Consider the following 22,742-nt stretch of genomic DNA (forward strand, 5'->3'; position numbering starts at 1 on the left):
TGTTTGCCGATCGGAATAAAATTAATGAAATAAAATAAATTCAATTTTTATTTTTTTTATTAATTAACACAATTTTATATTAAAGACTAATAATAATGGGTATCTTATCATATACTATAGATTCACGAATAGACAAAATATAAAACATAATTCGTGTGGTAAACCTTATACCTTTTGATATTAAATAATATAATACTAAAATATTACGTAGGTACCCATTTAAATATTAAATACATTGCCATTGTATCAACACAAATATGTATTTATGGGAATTTTCCATTTTCAAATACACCTAAGGAAATGTACGTAACCACAATCTTCCCTTACTTTTCACCCCCTTCCAACCTGCCCATCTTAAAAAAATAGTTCTATTACCACTGCCACACTTAATTAATATAATATATTATATGGTCATTACTCATTACGAAGGTATAAATTATAAAATTAAAAATACTGGTATTTAGGTATACGCACTTCTAACGTGGTAGGTCGGTTTGGGGCTTCGGCTGAGTGCGGTTGTGGTAGACGGTCGTCCCTTGAAAAATAGTTTGAATAGTCGCCAGCCCGCCTCTGGTGTAGGTATGGAAGTGAAGGCGAAGTCGACGGCGCCCGCTGCGGATGATGCGAAACCGCCGACGGAGTTTCGGCGGGCTCCATTGTGAACGTCGGATTTCCACCCCCGCACTGGTATCGACTTCGGCTGAACGACGGCGGATCGTCGACACCGCCAATCGCGTCATTGTGGTTAGCAGTTGGATTGTCGTACGCGTACAAACCACCGTTTTCATACTCGTATCCCGCACTGGTAACTCCACACCGGTCGTTAGACAGCTGGCGGTACCCACTCCGGTCGCTGGACCACTGACGGTATCCTGTGCAGTATACATTATAACATTATAATAATAATATCGTATGCGTAACACTCCGTAGTTGAGCACATTCTATTTACTGGACTTTCGACGCTTACATAACGTGTAACAAAACAGATGATAAACATAGGTAATCTCTTAGAAATCTAATTTTTAGATTTTTAAACAAATCCAATAATCTATATTATGTTATTGTAAACACATAAGTATTGATCGATTATTTTATATTCATTTAAAAATATTTTTTAATATTAATATAGACGAACATTTTTTTTTTTTAATTATTATATCATATTATATATATTATGATCACGGTGATTATACAAATATAATGTATACTCGTTTATTATTGTACAATAACTGGATGATCGGCGATTAAAAAAAAAAATTTTCTAGAAGAATTAATCATTTTTGCACTAATTATAAAATGTAAACTATTATGATAGGTACTCACCAATATGAGACAATTCCGTTTGTTGGTAGTAGTCGCTTGACGTGGTACCGTAAAAAGAATGCTAAGGAAAACATAGAAATCAAATTAAATACAGTTATAATCACAAATTAACGGTATATTGATTTATTGAAATAATGGATATATTGTATAAACACCTCTAAACATGAAATTATTGACATTCGATTGTATCGACATCAATAATATAAATTATTTAATAATATTTCAATAAAACATTTCGAATTATTATAAGTCTTAAATTTTTAAGAATCGAGCATGTTAGAATTTAATTAGGCACAAAAATTAATCTCAGTGATAGTAAACAACATATTTTTATAAAAAAAATGTATAGTTGTCAATCCTCAAAGGAGTATATTTCTAGTAGATTGCGCCCAAAAACAATTTGACCGCTCCTGACCTACTTGAAGCTGCAACGGTAATTATATCAGCTGATAAACACTTAAATATATACGATAATTTACAGGTTTTAACAAAGTAACTATTATTCGCCTAGTACCATAATTAATATTTATAAAGAAGATATTCTTTTTTAAATGGTTGTGATACATATAATATTGTTTTCGTGAAGTATCGTTAATAACCAATATGGTTGTTAATAAATTAATATTGCATTCATAATAGTATTTTTCATTTGTAAAAAAAGAATAAACTATAGAAAAATAAAACGTAGCACTGCTATTATATAAGAATTTTCTAAGTATTATTAACATGTTTTTTTTTTATTTGGGGTGGTAGGCCTTATTCGAGAACCTAAGTTGCACATGATATTGCCTACCCTCTTACCGCATCTCCTTAAATTAAAAAAAGTCGGCAAGTGGGTACCGCTCTGCTGTACATTAGGGGGTGGGGTAGACCTCGGACTAGGGTAGATTAAATTTGAATGCAATGATAAGTATCATTGTATACGAAAAACGATTCTGAACGGAGATGATTTGTCAGTCTATAATATATTATAATTAAATATTGTCATATATTCTATTTTGAAACAAATATTCCGATTTCATAAAAATTTAAAACTCAAACGCTCAAAACATTTTTCCTATAATGACTCTTAAAATTTTCTCTATAGCTTTTTGAAGCAAAACTTATGGAAAATCTTGTATTAAATTTTCTACTCTTAGCTACCTATACAAACAATTTTATGAATTTTGAACTACAAAATAATTTGCAAATATTCATGATTTTGACGAATTTTCGTCAAAATTTGAACTTCAAATGCTAATAAAAAAAAATTGTGCCTATGTATTCTTATAATTTTTTAATCACTATAATAATAACTTATGAGGATTTTTGTATTAAATTTTCAAGTATTTTGATAGGGCCAAAAAGATTTTATCGACACATAAAAAAACAATTTTCAGAAAAATTGAAAATTTCAGTTGTCTATAAGTAGCTCAAAAAAAGTCAAAATATTTTGAAAATTAAATCACGTAAAGAAAACGCGAATCTTAATAACTGGTAAAATTTTCAAGTATCTACGACTTATACTTTTTGAATAATAACAAATATTTAAAATCGTTTGAGGATAAATCGTTATCGTTACGCTATTTCGTTAAAATTTAAAATTCAAACGCACTTAAAATTTTTCCTATAATGATGCTTCGAGTTTTCTCTATAGATACTTGAAGGTAAACTTATGGAAAACTTAGTGTTGTATTTTTAATCCTTAGTTATAAACACAAAAAATTTTATGATTTTTCAACTTCAAATAATTTGCAAATATTCATAATTTTGACGAATTTTCGTCAAAATTTGAACTTCAAATGCTAATAAAAAAAAATTGTGCCTATGTATTCTTATAATTTTTTAATCACTATAAGAATAATATATGAGGAACTTTGTATAAAATTTTCAAGTATTTTGATAGGGCCAAAAAAATTTTATCGACCCTTCAAAAAAAATTTTTCAGAAAAATTGAAAATTTCAGTTGTCTATAAATAGCTCAAAAAAACTCAAAATATTTTGAAAATTAAATCAAGTAAATAAAATGCCAATCTAAATAACTGGTAAAATTTTCAAGTATCTACGACTTATACTTTTTGAATTATAACAAATATCAAAAATCGTTTGAGGCTAAACCGTTATTTAACGCGGTTTTGTAAAAATTTAAATTTCAAACACTCATAAAAATTTTTTGTCTGAATCCGGTAGAGTTTTTTTTACAGATATTTGAAGAAAAATGTATGGAGAACCTTGTACCAAATTTTCAAAACTTAGTTATAAAAGAAAAAAATTTTATGATTTTTCAACTTCAAAATTACTTGCAAATTTTCGCGTTTTCGACAGATTTCGTAAAAATTTGAACTATAAACTCTTATAAAAAAAAATTGTGACTAACGATTTTTAATTTTTTTTAGCTACAATAAAAACAACTCATAAGGAACCTTGTATTAAATTTTCAAAACTTTTTGGTCATCCAAAAATTTTTTATCGACACTTTAAAAAAAATTTCTCAAAAAAATCGAAAATTTCAGTGGTCTATAAATAACTCAAAAAAAGTCAAAATTTTTTGAAAATTTAACTATATACAGATACCACTGACATTAACATTTGGTGAAAATTTCAAGTATTTTCAGTGATTAGTTTTTGAATTACAACCATAAAAAAAAATCGATTTGGTCGAAAACTGGTTTTGCGTAAAAATTGCCGTTTTTCCGTCATTTTTTTTTTGTTTTTCTCGATTTTTTTGAAAACTGTTGGAAAATGTTAACTTTTTACCTCTATAATGCACCAAGGATATTCACTTTTACATCGGAAACCACCCCCATTGTTTGAAATTGGAGCATTATTTCGACTAGTTATGCTGTACACAGACACAAAAAAAAAAAAAAAAAACAAAAAAAAAAAAAAAAAAACAAAAAAAAAAACATACATCATTGTAAAATCAATACATTCTTCACTCCGTTCAGAATCTAAAATTTTAAAATTGATAAAAATTAAAACGCCTAAGTAACTTGAGTTATCTGCGGATTGAAAATCATCAACAATATACACTTACATGGCTCTTATCATCTGTGCAGCGGGTCACGCTGCTCGACTTCCTACGGGGCGGCGGTCTAGATTTCCGCCGTGAACGGCTCAACCGGTGTTGCGGACTATCGGTGAAACGCAAAGGCTTAGCGTCTGAACTTTGCGGCAACGGCGCCCGAAAATGCTTCGATGACGGGCCATGGTACGTATTGTGTTTATGCTCTAGAACAGGAACAGAAAAATCAACGCTGAAAATTTATATCTATGATGAACAGCGCGGCGATCAAAAATCTCTGTGATAAACGTGCATGATCCATATTACAGTAGCGTAAATGACATAAAATTATACTCAAGGAATTGCATTCCGCGAAGTACTTACTATACCCACAACTTCTGTAGACGCATAAAAAACAAATTATATATTATTTATTATGAATAAGTAAATTCAAATCGTCTCGTTTTATTATGTAAAACAAAACATAACGAAAATAGAAGATGTACAGCATTGACTAATACTATTATTACTGGACTGTTAAAGACTTATATTAAATATATAATTAGTATGACCGGTCCAGTTCATCTAGACGTTTGGAAATCATAACGGTTTTCTAGAAAACAGGCGTTTAAAAACTATATTTCATTGAAACATTTTTAATTCGTGATATAATACCAACTTGAATGATAAAATGACGAAATAAATAAAAAAAACTTTTGTATAGTTTTTAAACAATAACTGCTGCACTAGTTTTTAAACTAATTTTGTGATCCATGATGGTGTTACTCAAATGCCAAGAAGAACTGGGACAGGTTATAATCGAACAATATCATATAAAAACACAGTTTAAATATTCAAGAAATCAAACACTTTTCTTAGGTTTAAAAACTTTTTACCAGATTGGCATACAGGCTAGATATAAATTTACATATTTGTAAAAAAATTGTATAAATTATATTAATTAGGTATCTGACAATTGGAAACATGCACTACTTAACACATCAACAACAATGTTGATTATACTCACGGCGGGCGGAAGAATTGTTTAGGCAGAAATTTAAGTCCGATGTAGAGGTTGTGGTATTGGAAGTGTCGGTAGAAATGTGCTGTAAACCGGCTGTCGATACTGCATTACGACTGAAAAGCAAAAATTCATGATTCAACAACCAATCGTTATTTTGTTTAATTCTCTTAAATCCATCAATGTCACTCTCAATTTTTTCTCCATCGGCAACTCCAATTCGGAAAAAGTTGTAAATTTTATTATTAATATTATTTTGGAGGCTGGTTTTATCATATAATTACTACTCTTAAGATATTTGCTGTTTTTAACTCTTTGCATGTTTTTTAATATTTTATTGCTATCTAGATATGTTGTTTTTTATAATTGTTGAGCTATTATAGTATAACTAAAATCTAATAATAATAATAAAATAAAACAACCAATCAATCATAACACCTCTTTCATAAATCCATAAGCAATTTATGAGGGAGTCACGATATCAAGTGACTAAATAATAATATAGTGTACATTTTTGCGGTCCCCTCCTCCCAACCAGGATATGATCATTATCACATAAGTATAATAATGAATGGACTGAGCTTAGAGAGAAAAAAAATAAATCCAAGTTAAGAGAGAAGATAATACTATAGAAAATAATTGTAGTTTTTATCCTTGATATTATGTATTTATCATATTTCCACAGATTAAATAAACTTGTATTTATTTTATTTAAATTACAGAAATTTATTTAAAACATATTCTGTGAAATTTATACATATAATATAAGATAATAAAAGTCTACACCAGCGATTGCAAAACTTTTTTAGTTTTGGTGTCACTATCATGTGCAATCATACAGAGTTCATTTTTTTAATTTTAACTATACCATTTATAGCAAAAAAAAATGCAGTTTCTTCTATTTTCAAAATGAGCAAATATTTTATTATATTATAAAATAATACTATTATAGTAAAAGCCCGTCTAAAAGTATAGAGTGAGAATTATTTATGTACATTTTTAGTAACTGTTGAATGTATTTCTAGATGGATTATTCAATAACTAATTCTATTTTATTGCCAAAATAAATGTAGAGAACGTTTTTTATAAAACTATATTTGTAAATTAAAATATTTTAAAATTAAGCAAGTCTTTAGAAAATAAAAATAAATTTTTCAGTGAGATTTTACCCACTAGATGACATAATGGCTAGAAAATATTATGAACAATGGGGGTGGAATGCGTAATCCGTTTATTTACAGCAGAGATTCCTGTGAACTTAAATTTAGGACCCCGCAAAATTATTTAAAATATATTTTTTAAGAAAAAATTATATCAACTAATTAATCAAGAAAAAAAAATTTGTGTAAGAAAATAAACAAACACAAGTGTCACATTAGTTCTATAAGTTACCTAATTTTTAATTAATTTTGATATTAAATCAAATACTATTATATAATAATAATTAAATATAAAAATATATAGTTAATTTTCAATTTAATAATTTGTTTTATAAAATATCTTATGTGTATAAGATGGGAGTACATCAATTACTTTTGTTTATACTTAAATAAAACCTAAGTTATAATATATAAATACACGATAAATTACTATTGCATATTCAGTATAGAGTAAGGGTGGCCAAACTTTTTTTAGTCATGATCTACTTAAGTCTAAAAATATACTCAACCTTTGGGGATCGACTTCCATAGAAATTTTTTTTTTTATTGAATAACTATAATTATTAAGAAACATATAGGGCGCGTAGCCCTAAAAATAAATTCTAATACATTAAGTGACTTTGAAATTGTGCGCGATCGACTGTTTGGCCGCCCCTAGTATACGGTATAGGCCATAGGGATCCTTTAGATGTTTAGTAAATATCAAACAGCGCAGTGAGTTAATAAAGGTTGGCCAACCTAAATTTACTGACAAGGTCACACGTTACAGCGATTGCATTCCAATTTTCTGTTAATACCACTGCCCGCTTACCATTGTGATTTACAACCCGTGTCCTGCACCCGAAGGAGCGAACGCTGCAACAATTATATCAGTCATTCATTCGTTGTCACGGAAGACGGTCGCCGAACAGTGCAGAGTACACTGACACTCCGAAATCAAAAACTCAACACGTCGACAAAAGTAGAAGTTAACCAACGAGTAAGTAACTCAACATTTTAATAATTTGTATTAATTGGTTAAGAATTCATTCAATAGATAAATATCACAGGTAGGATTTTTTCATAAATGGAACGTTAATGATTTTACTACCATACACGTCACCGTCCACCACCGCCTCGAGCGTGGTATCTGTTGTAATAGGGTTTTGGCGAACATGGTTAAATTTTTATAAATTATCACAGATTGCAAAACAATACAATTAAGGAATATTATGTTTAAGAGCATTAATAATTTAGTGGTTAAATATAAACTAATTATTAGATCGTTGTATTCATTCAAAAAACAAAAAAATTATATGAAATTTGGTGCTCAACTAACAATTAATAGTTCTTTCAAAATATATTTCTAGTCTGGAGGCGACAAAGGGGGACTATTGCCTTCCTACTTAATTTGGCATTGGATATCGCAATCTTAAACAACACGATTACAAAGACCCGCGACCAAGATAATAGGTCTGTTTAAGCCTAGTACTACATAATTAAATTTTTAATATTTTTATATGTCACGAATTTAAATCGTATTCAATTTCATCGGTATTTTTATATTTTATTTGTTTATTTATTTAACATAATATTATACCTAGTTTAATATTATCTATAATGATTATCAAACACGTTACATTCGGCTGAAAATATGAATCTTCGTTGATTAAAAAACCAATAATTAATTCGAGTAAATTTATTTATTTTTATTACCACAATAACTCATAATACTTCAAAATACATACATTTATGGCCCATGGGGTGGCCATTTATTTATTTACTTAATTTTAGGCTTTTTTATGAATATTTACGACTATCGCGAATCTTTCTATACCTGGTAACAGTTGTCGTATTTAAGTAAATTAAGTAAATTAAGTACCTAGGTAATATACAATATTAATTTACAATGTAATAGGTAGGTAGATAGTAATAAATAATTACAATATACATAAACATGCGCATGGACGACGAAAACTTATCAAATCAATACCTGCGCAATATAGAGAAATGAAAAAGTATTATTTAAATATTTAAATACATTTTGTATGAGCTAAATATTCTATAAATTCAAAGGTTCTACGTATTTAAATTTTTGTACTGCGCACTAAAATAATAATGAATGGAACCCACGACAGTTTTATTTTCACGCGCGATTAAGATTCACCTGTATTCATCTACTCGGTAATTGTAACATCCGGAAATAATATTATTGTTTATTAAAAAAAAAATACCAGTCTGATATCTTACCCGGAAGAAGTACACGTCCTAATGTCCGCGCCGCCCAACGCAAAACCTGCCAACATGGACGCGGCCGCGCGCAGGACGCTCTCTAACAACGGTGCGGTCTTATGATTGGTAGCCGTCGTCGTCGCAGCAGCTGCAGCCGACGACGACGGTTTCGACGATACGGGCACCGGCATTCCGTCGCCCGGGGTGTTCGTCCGGTGACGATCGGATGATCGCGATCGTTGAATTCGGAGTAGATTGTCGTCATCTTCATAGTCGTCCGGCCAGCAGTAAGCCGCAGACATTGGTGGGCCACTGTAGTCTATGAGGGAAAAACGACAAAAAAAATCATTTTTATAACTCGACGATACGCATAATTAATTAGTAATAACAATAATATCGTTATGACTTTAGGTTATGGTGATAAAGTAGGTGTCGTACAACAATGTGACTATACTGTCAACCGAAGGTTAAACAGTATTTTTCGTTAATAATATTGTTCGTTGTGTTTTTATTGTTATAATTGTTGTATTAATGATATTATAGAAATTAGTACACAAAGCCGTTAGTCGAGATCGCCGTATGCAAGGAAAGAATATATTTTTTATTTTATTTTTTAACAATTTTCTTTTGTTTATAAATTTACAAAAATGACATTACGTCAAATAATATTGTCTTGGTCACCGATGATTTTTTTAAGATTAGAATCGCGACAAATCGAATCTAGATTAATGTATATTGTAAAATATCGTGGTTAATGATTATGGATGGGTAGTGGATATGAAAAACTTTAAATCAAAAGTAAATTTCTCTAGTGTTTTCAACTAAACGATACATTGGTATTTAATTTCCAGCTCGTTCGGGGAGAAACAATCGTATTAATACTTATATTTTGTTAAATATTATTTGTTAAGAGAAATTAAGATTATTGATTATAAAGTATAGATACTCTGTTCACACATGCTTACCAAATAAACTGTAGCATCTACTTATCAACGAAATGAAACATGCACGATCTACAAACAATGCTCTAAACTATTGCGCGTATCAATCTAATTATGATACATTATAATTTATAATATATTATAATATTATATTGATCCGTACGAAAGAACAAGGCTACGCAATTGAAGTCTATAACAATAACAGTGTTGTTTTACTTACTCCGTTTAATAATTTAATTAATACATAAATATAACAATATTATCATAATAACCTAATTCGTTTTGACGAAAGTTTGAAATAATTACTTGCTAAGACTTGTTTCACTGAACATTTTTTTATTAATTCATTTTGCATATTCCCAGTATAAATATTATACACAAATAGTAATCTAAATAATTATTTATAAAAATATTAATGATAAATTTTGAAAATTTGTCAAAAAATAAATTCCTTAAAACTAATTAAAAAAAAAAAAAATCACTACGATAAAGGTTAAAAATAAACAACTCTAATTAAATGGGAGGAGCAAAATGTGTTTTTTAGTGATGGAGGTGTGTGTGTATGTGCCTAATATCTTGGGCAATAGGTACAAATTAAAATAATAATAATAATAAAAATAATTATAATAATAAATAATAATAATAACAGCCATTGGCTTAAGTCTAAAGATATACAGAATACATTTTTGTGATGTGCAAACTGGAATGTGTGCTCTTTATATCTTCAAAAGATATGAAGTTAAAATAATAAAAATAAACAAATCAACAGTCAAGCAGTGCTTAAAGCACACAAATATTATAAGCTTCATTTTTAAATAAAATTAATAATAATAATAAATTTGTAACAAATTAATAACAATTTTTATATAAAAAAAAGACCTTAGAACCAGAACCATTGAGTTTTTAATCATTTATAAATAAATATTTAATATATATTATATAATATATATCATATTATTCTGTTTTTACTATATTCCACCACCAAGAAATGATTTGTGTAAAGGGGTTAAAGGGTTATTATAGTATGTAGGGGATGCAAAAATGAATATTATAGACTTATGGTCTCAGCATCATCATCATCATCCTTGTCACGGGTACCTATTTCTTGTAAAGCCGCAAAGTTTGAGCGAACTGACAATTGATGTTTTTCCAAATTAGGAGCTGATCGAGACCATCCTTTAAAAGAAGTTGTGGCTGGTGATGATGGATATGATGGACTCCCACAGATAATCTGTACCCGCTCACGTTGATGAAATGTACTAGGGCCCCATGTTTTGCCCTTGACTCCATCTGCTGGCACTGAAATCATTGATATAGAGGAATACGAGCATAGTGGGCCGATCATATATATTCTATCATATTAGATAAATTAAACTATTTTTATTTTTAAATTTTACTAAAACATCACAAAATAACTCAACATATAACATTTTTCACCATACATACAAATATTTTCTTAGAACATAGAAAAATATATAGGTAGTTTCATTACCGTTTTATGAAACTAGCATGTATAACTTAGTTATTTTTTTTCTAGAATATATATCTAATGTCTAACAACATTTCTTAACACTATAAAATGTTTTCAAGAAAACACAGACATAAAAAGCAAATCCTTTAATACATTCAAACAATTAGAACAAAATAGCAAACAAAAATCTGTATGCAAAACATAACAAATTTGCGAAGTTTTCAATAATTGAATTAAAAATAAATTATATTACCATTCAAAACTTTTAATTCCAATTCAATAATTATTCTACTTTAGTTTCTAGAAAATTGTAAATGAAAAAAATTATAAAACAAAACTAAAAGTAAATTTTTCCTAATACTACAGATAAAAACCAATTATATTATAATTCAATTTCACCAAATAAAATCAATTCAAATTTATTGACCAACATTGGGTACTCACAAAACAACCAAAAACATTGATGAACATTCATAAGTATTCGTGAACATACCTCGCTATAGAATTGAGAAAAATTTCTTATTGGTCATTTACTACATGTATATTTGTCTTCAAAATCAAAGAATTCATTCAGAGTAATCATCAGTTGTTAGACATGCGTAAATTGATCTCATAATATATGTGTTAAAACCAAGTTTTGAACACTTTATAATAAATGCAAATAAACGCATGACACCTTCATTTGCACAATTTCAGCTTCCCTGCAATAGCGTAATATTTTAACACAAGTAATCTGATACAACATAACATTTTTACTTTAAACACATCTAATGCATCAGTTATTACATTTTATTACAAAATATATATTTTAAATTAAACTTCAATATTTCATTAAACCTTTTAATTTCCTTTGATACTTAAACACAACAAATACCTTTCAATTTTCTCTCAAAAGATCAAAATCAACCAACATGTTTACTGTTAAGTCATTACTGGTAAGAACAGTAATATAGTATATGCCAACATTTTAAAAAACATCAATTCTTATAAGTAAACTATGTTTAATATAGTTTAGGTTTAATAATATTTTAAATTTTAATTGGTTTTTGTTCTTTTACACTTAATACAAAATTAGTCCATTTGTGGCTATAAAAAGAAATGTATCATAAAAATTACAAAAGTTATTAATTATTTTTAAATTATCAGTAGATAAATATTTTATTGATACATCTAATAACACATCTAAGAACTAAAAATGATAAAGAATATGCATTTAAAAATATTTTATATTGACTTGTTTTTAGACAAAATCTATAAAAACTTTAAAAAGATCAACAATAGATTGACACAATTGAAGAAAATATTTTGCTACATCTAATTTAGGCAATTGTAAATACATCGTCAAGATTTTTTGTAAAACCTATAGAATTAAATTGTGAAATCTAACAGGTACTTAAAAAAAAAATTACTAGAATAAACATCTAAACAAACTTTAAATATAGCCATGTAGTCTAACATTTTTAAATACAAGCAATACTTCAACTACTATCTAATTATAAAAACATAGACTATTTTATACTTACGTGCAATAGCTCTCAGTCTAGGAATATTTGGGGAACCGGGTGGGCTGTTTGGACCAGATGCATCGCGATTTTTCCTGTCGCTGGTGTGTTGTACAGTTATTGTATGACGAAAATCTGTAGGAAGCAAATAAATTAGAATAAACATATTAAACATCCACATTTTTAATATCTAATGGAATACAATATATTACCAGATGGAGAACTAATAGGCAACTGGTTTGGTTCTTTTTTTAACATTTTCAAAATATTGGACTTTTTGAAATGTCCTCGACGTTTGTTGGGAGTTGGTATTGCTGGCGATGCTTGTTGCTGTTGCATTATGATATTTAGTTCCCATTTGAGCAATTCCATTTCACGTGCTTCTAAATCACGTTCTCTCTGTTTTAAGTGTTTTTCAGCAATCTGTTGTTGTACCTGAGCTCGACTTAATTCTTCTTCACGACATCTTAATTCCTAAGCACAAAATATTATGATGTTAAATAATTACTTTAAAAATACAGCCATACATTAACTTACTTCTTCTTTAGATTTAAAAGCCTTAAGTAAGCATTAAAAAGAAAATTGTATAATATATAATAATTTATAAGAAAACAATTTTAAGTTTAATTATAATCTTACTTTTTCTTTCATTCGTAATCCATCAAGTACTTGTTCAATTTCTACTTTCCAAACGTCTTGCAAAGTATGAAAAGATTCGTGAGGTGTTTGAGTAAAAGCAGAGTGCACAATATCATCCAATGATGCTAATATGTCTTCGAAACTAGGCCTCATGTGGGAGTCAGAATGCCAACAAGCTAGTAATAAATTAATTAAAATCACAGTATAATAAGTTGATAGTCAATTATAATAAATCTTCATGAATACCTTCCATAAGTTCTCTGAATGGTTGAGGACAAGTTGAAGGTATTGGTAAAGTAAGCTTGTTTACTGCCACTCCATAAGCAACAGCCAGCACATCAATTCCTTTGTACGGCATTTCTCCAGTAAGTAATTCCCAAAGTAAAACACCGTAACTATAATTAAAATAAATCATAAGTTAATTTTAAAAATTTTATAACACATAAAATTGATTCTAAAACATAGTATGACAAAATATTTTAGTTATTAATTTTGTAAAAACCCGGTTATTACATCAATTTTTGGTATACTGAACTAAAGCAAAGGTTCCCAAACCGCGAGTCACAATTATATTTTTAAATAATATATTTTTTTAAATGTGTTTCTATAATTACTTGTCATTGATATTATTGTGGGTCGTCAAAATTTAAAAATTTCGAAAATAAGTTATATTATAAAAAGTTTGGAAAACATTACACTAAAGATAATACACTTAATTAACTGGGGTTAAATAATTTTTTAATAATTATTTAAGAAATTGTATATTTATAAATAAACTAAAAAAGAAATGCAAAAAAATACAAAAAAAACATTAAATTCATTTTTTTTATATATTCCAATAAAATGGTTAATAAATATAGTTAATTATTTTTAAATTTAACATAAAAAAACAAAATTGATAATTTTACCATCAAAGCGCTCAGAAATCAAACACTACCAGAGTCTATTTTAATTATAATTGTTATTATTTAAAAAGCTAAATTGATTTTTATATTGATACAACTGTGCGCTTAACATTTTTAAAATTGAAATAAAATATTGCCTATAAAAATAAAGAATAATATATTTTTTTAAATTCCATACTATCGATTTATAACCAATAAAAATATAATGTGTACAATGACTTAAAATAACCCGATATATAAATATTCAATACTATTAGTACTTTATTAAAATATGTTTTATTATTAATTTCTACAAACCTCCAAACGTCGCTAGCTTTTGAAAATATTGATTTTTTTATAACCTCTGGAGCCATCCAAGCATAGGTTCCAGCAGCAGACATTCTGGTTGTCTTGTAAACTTCTCTGGCAAGACCAAAGTCTGTTATTTTTAATGTCTTGAATTGTAAATCATTGTTTTCAATTGTTTCACTCAAAAGCACTGAAAATGTAAATTGAAGTAAAATTATTTTAAAATAAACAGTGAAAACATTTCACTCAATATTAGGTAGAATGATTTTAAAAGATAATAAATCAAATACAACCATTACTATATATTCTTATTTTACAGTAAACATAGGGACTTTTAAGAAAATCTAATTTAATACCTATTAAAACTCATTCTCTTTTTATAATAGATTAAACGCCCTACTTAGATCTTAAAACAAATATATTTTATTATTTGAATATGAAATCAATCGAATGAAGATATTTGATACCTATTGATATTGTAAAATAATTAAAAAAATTGATAAAATACAAAAATATTATTTACAATGTTAAAAATAACCGTTTTGTTAATTCTATTGAAGAATTAACTATTTTGAATATCATGAGAGGTTTCGATAACCAGGACTTAATACTACATTCATTAATTGAACTGTTCTTGGGAAGCTACATATAAAAAACTAACTTAACACAAATTTATTTCATATTACCTAAATAGTATTTAGTATTTTTTAAATATAAATGTAGAAATTTGGGTTATAATAAAAATAATAGAAATATAGTGAACTATTTCTTTGAAATTTATCATAGTATGCTATAATTTATTATCTAGTAGATAAAAGTAATAAAAGTGTATAATATATAAATCCACCAACTTTATTTTGCCGAGCCCCGATTAACCACCTCGATATCGCGATATTTTCAATATTAATTTTTAAACATCGATAACGAAATTATAAAGAAAATACCCACGACATCAATATCGTATCGAACTATCAATATCGTTGACCAGCACTATACTAAATACAACTAAAATCTAAAAATTTAGATTGTATATTTTTAAATATTTTATTAACAAATCAACAAAAAATAAAATTTCAATAAATTGTAAAATAAATCTTATTTAAAAATAAAAATTCTTTAACTAGGTACTTCTGCTTAATGAACAATATGTATATATTTAAATCATACCATCGATTTAATAAATATTTTTTGTATTAAACCGTGTTTACCTTCATTTAAAGCTAAATTAAAAATAAAATTTTTAGACTAACATAATATTATACAGAATATTATTTCTACTAAATTTTCTATTCAAACGAGTTATTACAATCATTAAATGATGACAATAAATGGATCATGATTATGGTTAAATAGTAAATATTCAAAATCGACAGGTATAATCCCAACCCGAGGTGCTTTTTTAACTGGGTGTACTAGATGTTTTCAATAATATGTAATAATATAATATACAATTTACTTAAAATATCAAATAAAAAGTTACTCAGCTATATATATAGGTTTCGAGTTACCACTAATGAGTAATTTACTATAATAGTGTTAAATTTATAGATAACCGCACTCGCGCTGATTTACGACTAACACAAAGCCTAAAGGTGGCGATGGTTAAATTGTATTCCAATTTTCATTTTTAATAAATTTTCAAAACTTGAAAAATCTGAAAATGTTAACTATAAAATATTTTTAAATTGCTATAAAAACATTTTCAAGATTTTTGACACAGCATAAACTTTATCAAGACTAAAAAGAAAAATAATGACAAGCAATTATTTTTATTTTCGTAAGAACCGCTGTATTGACATAACGATTTAAGCAATACAGAGACATATTATTGGACATAACTATTATGAACCACCTAAATTATTATCCCGGAAATACTGAGGCTATAGACCTATAGTAATCAGTACATTAACTTGTATGTATAACAAATTTTGTATTTTGGTAGATAAAATGTGTGTCAAAATATTAGTATACATTTTTATTTAAACGTATCCATGAGGTCATAGCGATGTAAGCATGCAACAAAGTAGTGTTTGAACTTTTTTTTATCAATAAGCTTCAGTTACTGTTTATAAGAGAACAGGAAAAATATTAACCTAGGTCATTATCACTTCGTCATAATCATGCACACAAACCGGCGGGCGGTGGCCACTAGAATAACAGGTGTGTGTGATTTAAAAAACAGTTTTGATTCGTCAATCATACTTTTAAAGTTTTAAGATTAAAATAGGTATTTGCATGTCTATATTTATGATGTGCTGACTACTGAATTAATGTTCGATTAGGTAATTTTGTAATTAAAAGAAGGCCTACGAGCCAAGACATTCAGTTTTGACCCAATCAGGCGATTGTGGTTTTGAACACCGCTGCAAAAAAAATTTTTATAATTCTCGGAGACATGGGTTAAATTAAATAAAAACAAAATCTGTTGATCGAGTAACAATGTAATTTCTGTACTTTTTTTAGGTGAAACAATAAACTGTGATCGGACGAAAATCTGGTATACTGCCTTAGAAGTTAGAAGTTTGTTCAGCGCGTCTACTGCAATACGCATTTCCGTGTACGACGAACGTCGCCCAAGCATAGCGTTCGTCGTTCCCACCTAGGACCAAGACCTCCCACCGATAACTGACGATAGTCGTTAACAAGGTGCTCTCTCTATCGGTCAGTAACACAAATTAAAATATTATTATTATTATATTTTAGACGGCACTAAAAAAAAAAGGTTACGTTAGGTTAGGTCTTTCGTGAAGCTACCTGTTGAAACTGAAATGAAACTAAATTCCTCCATACTATCGAATTTGCCCGCTTTTATGTAAAACGTATATACGTTTATGTAATAATATAATTAATTTAATCTATCAGTGGTTGATCCATATAGATATTATGACTTATTTCTGAGCTCGTGATAAGGAACTCGATTTATTTGACAACGACCAAGATATTAAAGATATATCAATAGTCAATGACCGTATTCTTATGAATTATGATAATATTTTAAAAATGTCTTATTGATAAATAATAAACATCGTCGAACGTTATTGTTATTTGTTAATATAAATGGACAAAAATAATCCAAAATGTCATTTATCTCCGATAAATACATTCGGAACTCGGCAGACGTTCGTTATTTTTTAAATCACGAACAAACAACTAATATTTCAAACAGTTTTCGGCTATTTGTTAAGTTTTTTTATATTAGACAAAGGTAACTACTACATAATATATTTATCTTCAAATGGAACAAATATCAATATTATTATGTTATAGTTATTATTGATATTATTGTTGTTACAGCATGTCCAAGCAGTGCATTAATTATTATTGCAAATCAAAACGTAATGAAGAGCTCTACGCTGCCCAACAATCAGTATGCAATTATTATAATGTTCGGTATAAGCCATATCGTCGAGTTTGTAGGGTCTGTATGAAGAAGAGCACACTGTTTTTAAATAAAATTAGTACACTCTTGAAAAACCAAAAATTCATATTTGATGACGATAGCTATTCAAGAAAAAATATTAATATTATTGAGTTATCTGACTCTGATGACTCTATTACCGACAACAATGATGGACCATCAACATCATACCTAAATCCCCAAACAACAAAATTGCCTGAAACTATTCACGCAGTGTGGAACAAAACTGTTAAACCGTTAGTCACTGTACAAAAAGAAAAAATCACAAACTATTTAATTTCTGAAAGATCTCAACTGATTGCTGGCATAGAACAAATAAAAGATACAGTGACTGAATTAGACAACAAACTGAAAAATATGTACGATAAAATATATAAGTTTGATAAGCAGCAAGAATTTGAATTCGATAAAGAAATCAATATTGTTGATACTAATGATGTTTGCATAGTATCATCGAAAATGTTACCTGGGCTGCCAAAAGACTTGCCAAAAGGAGGCAGAGTAATAAGGCCCTTACTAAAAATGGGTGACCAAGTCTATGGCATGAAAGATTCACAGTTACAGCCGTGGGTTAAGGCAACTATTAAATCTGCAGTTAGTGATACATATTTCAATATTATATTTGATGACGGAAAAGAAATAATTTTAAATAATAAAAACTTAGCATACATAAATACTTTAAACGAAGCGCAGTATCCAGTAGGTAGTAGAGTCATCGCCAAATTCCAAGATATGAACATTCAATTGACAGATAAATTCTACGTGGGAGTAGTAGCAGAACCACCAAAATATCTCAATAAATTCAGGTTTGTAATAAAATACATTTTAATAAATAATTTAGGTAATTTATAGGTAGGTAAAATACAAAATATTTTATTTAAAAAATCATTTTATTTTCTCATTTAATTTTTGTTATTGGATATTGTTTACTTATAAAACTAAAACTTCTTTTATCGCAATCTTAAAATTTTAAATGCATTACAATTTGTAAGTTTATAGCTCTTGATATATATTTGTTTGAACATACAATGAACATTTTTAAAAAACCACAGTTGTTATGGCCGTATTGTCTATTGATCTAAATGACAACAAACTTTATTTTTTGCATAATTGAAGGACAAACTAACACACATTAAAATTACTGACCAATAATATCTTGATTAATTATTACCTAATTATATATTTAATTATTATTTATTATAATTTATTATATCTTAATTTATCTTTATTAAGCAAGATTGCTAGAACCCTAAAAAATGTATACTTAGATTAAAGTATCTCATACCAAAAATGTTATAATAACTAAGTTAATTTATTCATCTGTTATCCAGTTTACTATTATATAATTTGCATATATCAAATGATGTACATATTTTATCATCAAAGTATTCTTCCATGGGTACACATATAAAATCATAAAATATAGTCGGTTGTTACTTTTTAATTATCATTGTTCAATATAAATACTTATTTTATTATAAATCAATGTCTTGCGTATAAATAATAGGTACAATTGGCTAAATATTGAACATGTATTCATAAAATGTCTATCATGTAATTTTAAAAAAATTACTTAGGTAATAAACTTACATTGAATTAAGTATCGTTACAAAACATACATCCATTATAATGAAAAACTCGACAATTTACTGTGAAAATGTTAAAAATGTTAACCAACTTATCAATAGTTTTAAAATTAATTTTTATTTTTTTTTATTTAAGAAAATAATATTTCCAATCTAATAAGGAAAATAAGAATCTATACAAGGAATAATAAGCAAATTTGAACATAAAATACAATAAAAAATAAAAAATACAACTTGATCACATAAGAAGGGAGGCCATCCAATGATAGAACCTAACATTAAATTTTTATTAAACATTTAATTTATCGTGATTAGGGCTCGGAAGTTGGTGACCTTAAAAACAATAAAAAAAAATTACCTAAAAAAAATGCAAATATGACATAAAAATGGAAAAAGATGTCCTTAAAAATGACCTTAAAAAATTACAAATATAAATATAAAATTAATAAAAATACATTTTTTTTTAATATTTTACTATAAAATTCTATATAAATTTATCAAAGCTTCAAATTACTTAAAATATGACATAAAAATGATAAAAATGTCCTTAAAATAGGGAAATAAAAAAATTACAAATATTTGTTTGTGGTAATTTCCAAGTTTGAAGTTATCGGCATAATGGTCGAAAAGAAACGATAAGAAGTGAACTAGTGTAAAATCAGTAAAAATGACTAAAAATGTGGGAAAATGACTTAAAAAGTAATAAACACCAAAAAATGCAAAATAAAAATTAGTTATTCAAATTCACATGCTAATGAAACAGATTTGTGGCCAGGAGAGCATCATCTAAAAATCTGCAAAAAAAAAAATGCAAAATGCATCAACTTCCAAACCTTAATCATAATATACAAATTGTATTTATAACAAGGAGATAATACTATTATTTAAATAAAATATTATAGCAATAACAATCTTATTAAATATTAAATAAGAATAAAGTATTCAACCTATAATACAATGAAAAATTTTTCAGAAAATATCAGTCAATTTAAAAAAACTGATTGTTGGACAGGGTAGAGCTCTTCATTATGTTCTTATGTTTATATAATATATTTAACACTTGTTTGATCTGTTTCAGATACATGGTATTCTTTGATGATGGATATACACAATATGTAAATCATAAAGATATTCGCCTGGTATGTGGTGAACCAACAAATATAAGTGATGATGTACATGAAAATATTAGAGAATTTGTCAAGATTTATTTACAAAAGTATCCAGAACGTCTTATGGTAAAGTTTAATAAAAAACAAGTAGTGCGCGCAGAACTAGACAATAGATGGGTGTTAGCCAAGGTAACAAACTTAGATGCTTCGTTAGTTCAGTTAAAATTCCTATATGTCACGAATGAGCGCACAGAGTGGATGTATCGAGGTTCAAATAGATTAAGCCCAATATACAATCGAATAAATAGTAATAACCAAGATAAGCATATACGTAGTACAATGGGTGATGTTATAAAATTTATAAATCAACCTTATATTGAACTAGAAAATCTGACAGAAAATGAAGAAAGCATTAGTAATGTTGATAGTGATATCCAGAAAGATAATGATTTAGCCTTTCCGTTTTATTCAACTCGGAAAAAACATAAACCTCAAGAAAATAATGGTATTATTAAAATTATTAAAATACCATCAAACTGTCCAAAACCATTATCATATAAGCACCACCAGTGTTCTTTATCATGTATGTTAAGGGTCCGCTATGACTATTCTAAAACACGAGATATAAATGTTTTAAGCATTCCATTACATTTTGGTTTCACAAGGTTGATAAAAACAGATAAAGACTCAAAATTAAAAAAAGTTATCTATACCACTCCTTGCGGACGTGAAATAAACGATAAACAAACAATGTACAAATATTTGAAAGAGACAGGATATGGTAATAACACAATGACTATTGATTTATTTGATTTTGATTATATGATAAATCCGTTGTCTTCATTTAGTGTACCCGAAAAGTATATTCGCGTACACGACATATCTTATGAAATGGAATTCAAAACAATAAGTGTTGCCAACAGTTTGAATGATTTGGTACCAAAACATATTACGTATATAACAAAACGCAAACCAACCCCCGGTGTTAATTTAAATTTAGACCCAAAATTTTTATGTGGTTGTGATTGTACTGATAATTGCCAAGACAAAACAAAATGTTCCTGTTGGCAACTTACTTATGAGAGTAAAAAAAATTATCCAAATATAATTAAAGGTACTAACATTGGCTACAATTACAAAAGATTAGAAAGTCCACTGTACACAGGTATTTTTGAATGCAATATCAATTGTAAATGTACAAAAACTTGTTTGAATCGTGTTGTTCAGGAACCACTGAAGACTTCACTGCAATTGTTTTTAACTGAAAATAAAGGCTGGGGAGTAAGAACACTTACTGATATTCCTAAAGGCACATTTGTTTGTACGTTTGTTGGAGAGGTTCGCACAGAAAATGATGAAGCAATAAACGGTGATGAATACTCGGCAGATTTAGATTTTCTCAAGACAGTTGAAGAGTTCAAAGAAGGATATGAGAGTTATGTGGCTGAAGAAGAAAGTGAAAATTGTACTAGTACATCTGATGAAGAGTTTAATCCTTCAAGTGAGATCAAGAGTAAGATGAATGTGAATAAATCTAAAATGTCATTAAGGACAAATTTACAAAACACAAACACAAAAATTGATGGCAAACACCAATTATCCAAGCTCAATACCCAAAAAAAAGTTGAAAGTAAGCACAAATCCATAATAGAACTCTTAGATAAAGACTGTGGCGTTCACATATTGGATTCTAAGGTCAGTGGAAACATCGGTCGTTATTTCAATCATTCCTGCGATCCAAACATTTTTATTCAGAATGTTTTTGTTGACACCCATGATCTTAGATTTCCATGGATAGCATACTTTGCATTAAAAAATATTTCAGCTGGAACTGAACTAGCATGGAATTATAATTATATTATAGGGAGCGTGCCAGACAAAAAAATGAAGTGCTACTGTAAAACAAAAAAATGCAAAATCAGATTATTATAATTTTTATTTATGACAAATATCTTTTTAATTATTAAATGTTTTTTTATTCATAAGTAAACAAAATATATTATTTTTAAATGATTTATATGAAAACTATTACATTAAAATGTTGATAAAATTTCATTTGGTATTTTCTTGAACATTATTCTGTCTTTTAAAAACTGTAACAGATTACTATAGTTCAGCGGTTCCCAATCTTTTTAGTTGAGCGGACCACCAAATGTGTAAAAAAATCTTTGAGGCCCACTAATAG

At 27.8% G+C, this 22,742-nt stretch overlaps 2 protein-coding genes across 6 annotated transcripts in view; one reads left to right on the plus strand and one right to left on the minus strand.

Moving 5' to 3' along the window:
• LOC114120563 (mitogen-activated protein kinase kinase kinase 11) overlaps positions 1-22,742 on the minus strand; it is a 30,357-nt gene that overhangs the window by 3,458 nt on the left and 4,157 nt on the right. The window contains exons 2-13 of one of the 3 annotated variants that reach the window (XM_027982499.2): positions 14,454-14,634; positions 13,498-13,646; positions 13,252-13,427; positions 13,150-13,170; positions 12,825-13,086; positions 12,634-12,747; positions 10,738-10,938; positions 8,717-9,017; positions 5,334-5,443; positions 4,340-4,533; positions 1,324-1,384; positions 475-872 (exon numbers count right to left, since the gene is read on the minus strand). In XM_027982499.2, coding sequence (XP_027838300.1) covers positions 475-872; positions 1,324-1,384; positions 4,340-4,533; positions 5,334-5,443; positions 8,717-9,017; positions 10,738-10,938; positions 12,634-12,747; positions 12,825-13,086; positions 13,150-13,170; positions 13,252-13,427; positions 13,498-13,646; positions 14,454-14,634 — 2,168 coding nt within the window. The remainder of the gene's footprint in view (positions 1-474; positions 873-1,323; positions 1,385-4,339; positions 4,534-5,333; positions 5,444-8,716; positions 9,018-10,737; positions 10,939-12,633; positions 12,748-12,824; positions 13,087-13,149; positions 13,171-13,251; positions 13,428-13,497; positions 13,647-14,453; positions 14,635-22,742) is intronic. The other 2 variants (XM_027982500.2, XM_027982501.2) reach the window with 2 other exon arrangements.
• LOC114120564 (histone-lysine N-methyltransferase SETDB1-like) lies at positions 7,372-22,612 on the plus strand. 3 transcript variants are annotated; one of them, XM_027982503.2, is made up of 4 exons: positions 7,372-7,466; positions 16,908-17,105; positions 17,739-18,668; positions 20,527-22,612. In XM_027982503.2, the coding sequence occupies exons 3-4, from the start codon at positions 17,740-17,742 to the stop codon at positions 22,487-22,489; spliced, it is 2,892 nt and encodes a 963-aa protein (XP_027838304.1). In that variant the 5' UTR covers positions 7,372-7,466; positions 16,908-17,105; position 17,739; the 3' UTR covers positions 22,490-22,612. The 3 variants fall into 3 exon arrangements, with proteins under 3 accessions (XP_027838304.1, XP_050056014.1, XP_027838303.1); XM_050200057.1 differs by lacking the exon at positions 7,372-7,466 and adding an exon at positions 16,716-16,843; XM_027982502.2 differs by lacking the exons at positions 7,372-7,466; positions 16,908-17,105 and adding an exon at positions 17,424-17,649.

Source organism: Aphis gossypii, chromosome 1, assembly GCF_020184175.1.
Source record: "Aphis gossypii isolate Hap1 chromosome 1, ASM2018417v2, whole genome shotgun sequence".
Lineage (NCBI taxonomy): Eukaryota > Metazoa > Arthropoda > Insecta > Hemiptera > Aphididae > Aphis > Aphis gossypii.